General features: G+C 34.9%; 1 protein-coding gene across 1 annotated transcript in view; it reads right to left on the bottom strand.

Annotated features, from left to right (window-relative positions):
* LOC107745084 (copper-transporting ATPase 1-like) overlaps positions 1-3742 on the bottom strand; it is a 42016-nt gene that overhangs the window by 6939 nt on the left and 31335 nt on the right. The window contains 3 exon segments of the mRNA XM_016558914.1: positions 1321-1438; positions 3083-3286; positions 3375-3589. Of these exon segments, the coding sequence (XP_016414400.1) occupies positions 1321-1438; positions 3083-3286; positions 3375-3589 (537 nt within the window).

Raw genomic sequence — 3742 nt, 5'->3', positions numbered from 1 at the left:
GAATCTGCGTCTCATTCAGCTCGTCTGCTGTTTCTGTTTCATGCAGATATTTGTATGTATATTTTCACAAAACTGAAGTCAAACCATTCTGTTTTTGCTTCAAATTTCGAAATTATACAATCTAATTTAGATTAAAAACTGCTCTTTGTTTGGATCATGATTAAAATGCAGTGGTTGCCTCTAATTTTAAATGGAAAGAGCACAGACAAAGCCTTATTTTGTTTATATGAAGAGATTTATTTTATTTGTGTTATTTATTTGATTTGGGGCTTGTTTTAAAATTTTAGTTTAGTTTTGTTATTTACATTTACATTATATTAAAATTTTGTTATTTACAAGACACTTTTATCCAAAGCGACTAACAAATGAGGACAATAGAAGCCATCAAAACCAACAAAAGAGCAATAATATACAAGTGCTATATTAGTATATTATTATAGTTATATTTCAATTTCACAAAGTGCAGCATTTTGTCCAAGCAGTAATAAAAGGGCACATTTAATTTATAATTGGTCTTAAATCTCATTTTGTAAAAAAAAAAATCGTGAATCGAATCGTGAGTTGAGTGAATCGTTCAATCCCTAATACTGACCTTCAAAGAAAAGTAGCTACAAACTAAAACTTGTGCAATATTGTTTACGTTGACGTGTCCTATTTTATTCAACTGGGAAAAGAACTGTAAAACATTGGAGAAAAATGAATTCAGTCAGCCTTTTTTCAGCAAGGATGCATTAAATAGAGCAAAAGTGACAGTAAAGACTTTAATAATGTAATTAAAATCTTTTTCAAATAAATGCTGTTCCTTTGAACTTTCTATTCATCAAAAAATAAAAAATAAAAGTTTTAGCATTGATAATAATCAGAAATGTTTCTTGAGCAGCAAATCATAATATAATGATTTCTGAAGTAAAGTAATGATGCTGAAAATTCAGCTTTGATCACAGAAATAAATTACATTTTAACATATATTCACGTAGAAAACAGTTATTTTAAATTGTAATAATATTTCTCTGTTTTTGCTGTATTTTTGATCAAATTAATGCAGCCTTGGTGAGCAGAAGAGACATAATTAAAAACCTTATGGACCCCAAACTTTCGAACAGTTGGATGAATAGAAAATATATTAGCTAATTTATTATTTAGTTCAACATGACCAATATTTTCTGAAGGTTTTTAGAAAATGCAATTTTTTTTCTCTCACCATTTGTTGACTTCATTTCTTAAGCATTTCAGGCTCTATTCTGTACCCTGTCTGTGGAAAGTGCCAATAATACTGATATAATTTAATATTTTTATCTTATTTGGTTTAGTTGTTCTTACCTGCAGCAATGGGAATCCCCACAAGATTGTAGATCAGTGCAAATACAAAGTTGATTCTGATTCTTTTCACTGTCTTCTTAGAAAGGTCGATACTCCCAACAACATCAAGAAGATCGTTCTGTTTATAACAAAAAATTAATAAATAAATTGATGAATCAAAAAGTGCCATCTCATGTTAATCTAAACCATACAGTTTTGTGTTAGGGTTAAAAAAGGGGGGTAAGAAAAGGATACAAATTTCTAGCCCTACAAATGGTTAAAAATGCTACTTTTGTAAAAATAAAGAAATAAATTAATTTTAAAAAATCTCAAACAGGCAGATTTGATACTTTTAGATTCTAACATCCAAGTGCAAGCCTTCAGATCAGCAGGTTAAGACTGACAACATTAATTCAGCTTCAACCACATGTCTCAAGATAGCACAGCTATTACAGTCTTCATTAGGGCTGCGACGATAAATCGATTTTTGGATTGATTCTGAGATCTTCCGAATGCATCGCGATTCTTTCTGCAATCGATTCTGAGCTTAGATTTTAACAGCAGATGGCGCTCTAGGCCAGTTTTTATCCGCACACTCAAATGCTCACGAAGAAGAGCGCTGAAGAGTCTGTAATTTCACCTCGGCTCAGAATGCTTTTATGACGATTGATTAATGTAAACACAGCCCACTGTGAACACCCTTGCAATGCGCTACAACCTTTTCGAATTTTATGAATGATTATTTTAGGTTCAAGTGTGTGTAAGGATTTGGAAACAAGCAGAGTATGGGCTGTTTCTAAAGCATGCAGTCAGAATTGACTCGAGAAAGAACGATGAATATGAACGATGCATATTAAAGTAGTGTTCATAAGCGCAGCTCTGCTTTGTTTACAGCGGTAAACACTGTATCATTGCTGTTCATAAGCGCCACCTGCTGGCAGAGAGTGAATCTGCGTCTTATTCAGCTCGTCTGCCGTTTCATGCAGATATTTTTATGTAGTATAGTTTCACAAAACTGAAGTCAGACCATTCTGTTTTTGCTTCAAATATCGAAATTATACAATCTAATTTAGATTAAAAACTGCTCATGCAGCGTGTATGCAGCATCTTTGTTTGGATCGTGATTAAAATGCAGTGGTTGCCTCTAATTTTAAATAGAAAGAGCACAGACAAAGCCTTAGTTTGTTTACATGAAGAGATTTATTTTATTTGTGTAACTTACTTATTTGATTTGAAGTTTGTTTTTTAGTTTTAAATTTAGTTTTGTTATATTTCAATTTCACTAAGAAACGTGCAGCAATAGCCTAATAAAAGGACACCTTTTCATTTACTGTATAATCTCATTTTTTTTCGTGAAATAATCGTGAGAAAATCAAATCGTGAAATCAAAACCGTGAATCGAATCGTGAGTTGAGTGAATCATTACATTCAATTCAAGTTTATTTGTATAGCCGTTTTCACGATGCGAATCATTGCAAAGCAGCTTTACAGAAAATTAAAGCTTCTACAATATATTTAGCAATAGCTTATCAGTGGTGATTATCTCAAGTTGATGTCCATACGGCAGAAATGCACGGTAAAAATCAAGCAGTTAGTTAATGTCATGTAATCAAACAGACGGTGAACACTATTAACAGCAATGATTATATGTTGCGGTCAAACTTACAGCAAAATTTGGTAGTTTTGTATGTTGTCTGAATCCCTAGCATTCGGAAAATCTCAGAATTGATCATTTCTCGATTCGCAATGCATTAATTTATTTTCCCAGCCCTAGTCTTCATACCCTGATGAGCACCACGTCGGCTGCCTCGATGGCTACATCCGTGCCCGTGCCTATAGCGATGCCCACATCTGCCATAGCCAGCGCCGGCGAGTCGTTCACTCCATCGCCCACCATTGCGACGCGTTTTCCCGCTAGCTGGAGCTGCTCCACTTTCGCCACCTTGTGAGATGGCAAGACCTCTGCAAACACCTTCCTGATGCCCACCTGGAAAAACCCCACAACCTCAGCTGCTAAACAATCACCGCTCCAAGAGAACAATCATCACTGAAGGGAATGTTAAAGGGTGCTGTACCTGGGCAGCGATGGCTCGGGCTGTTTTGCTGTTGTCTCCCGTCATCAGCACGACCTCCAGCCCCATTGCTGTGAGAGTGTGGACGGCCAGCTCAGCCTCAGGCTTCACCGTGTCTGCTATGGCCACCATTGCACAAAGCTCATCTGAGAAGGATGCAGCACACATGCTCAAAATAAACAAACCAGAAAATCTTGAATGTGAGGGTGCAAAAAAATCTAAATATTGAGAAAATCACCTTTAAATTGAGATTTATGAGTCTTTAGCAATGCATATTACTAAACAAAAATTAAGTTTTGAAATATTTACGGTAGGAAATATCTTCATGGAACATGATCTTTACTTAATATCCTAATGATTTTTGGCATAAA

This window comes from Sinocyclocheilus rhinocerous, unplaced genomic scaffold (assembly GCF_001515625.1).
Source record: "Sinocyclocheilus rhinocerous isolate Xijiao unplaced genomic scaffold, SAMN03320098_v1.1 scaffold17, whole genome shotgun sequence".
Lineage (NCBI taxonomy): Eukaryota > Metazoa > Chordata > Actinopteri > Cypriniformes > Cyprinidae > Sinocyclocheilus > Sinocyclocheilus rhinocerous.
The sequence above is the reverse complement of the archived record's forward strand: the minus strand, read 5'-3'. Positions and strand labels throughout refer to the sequence as shown.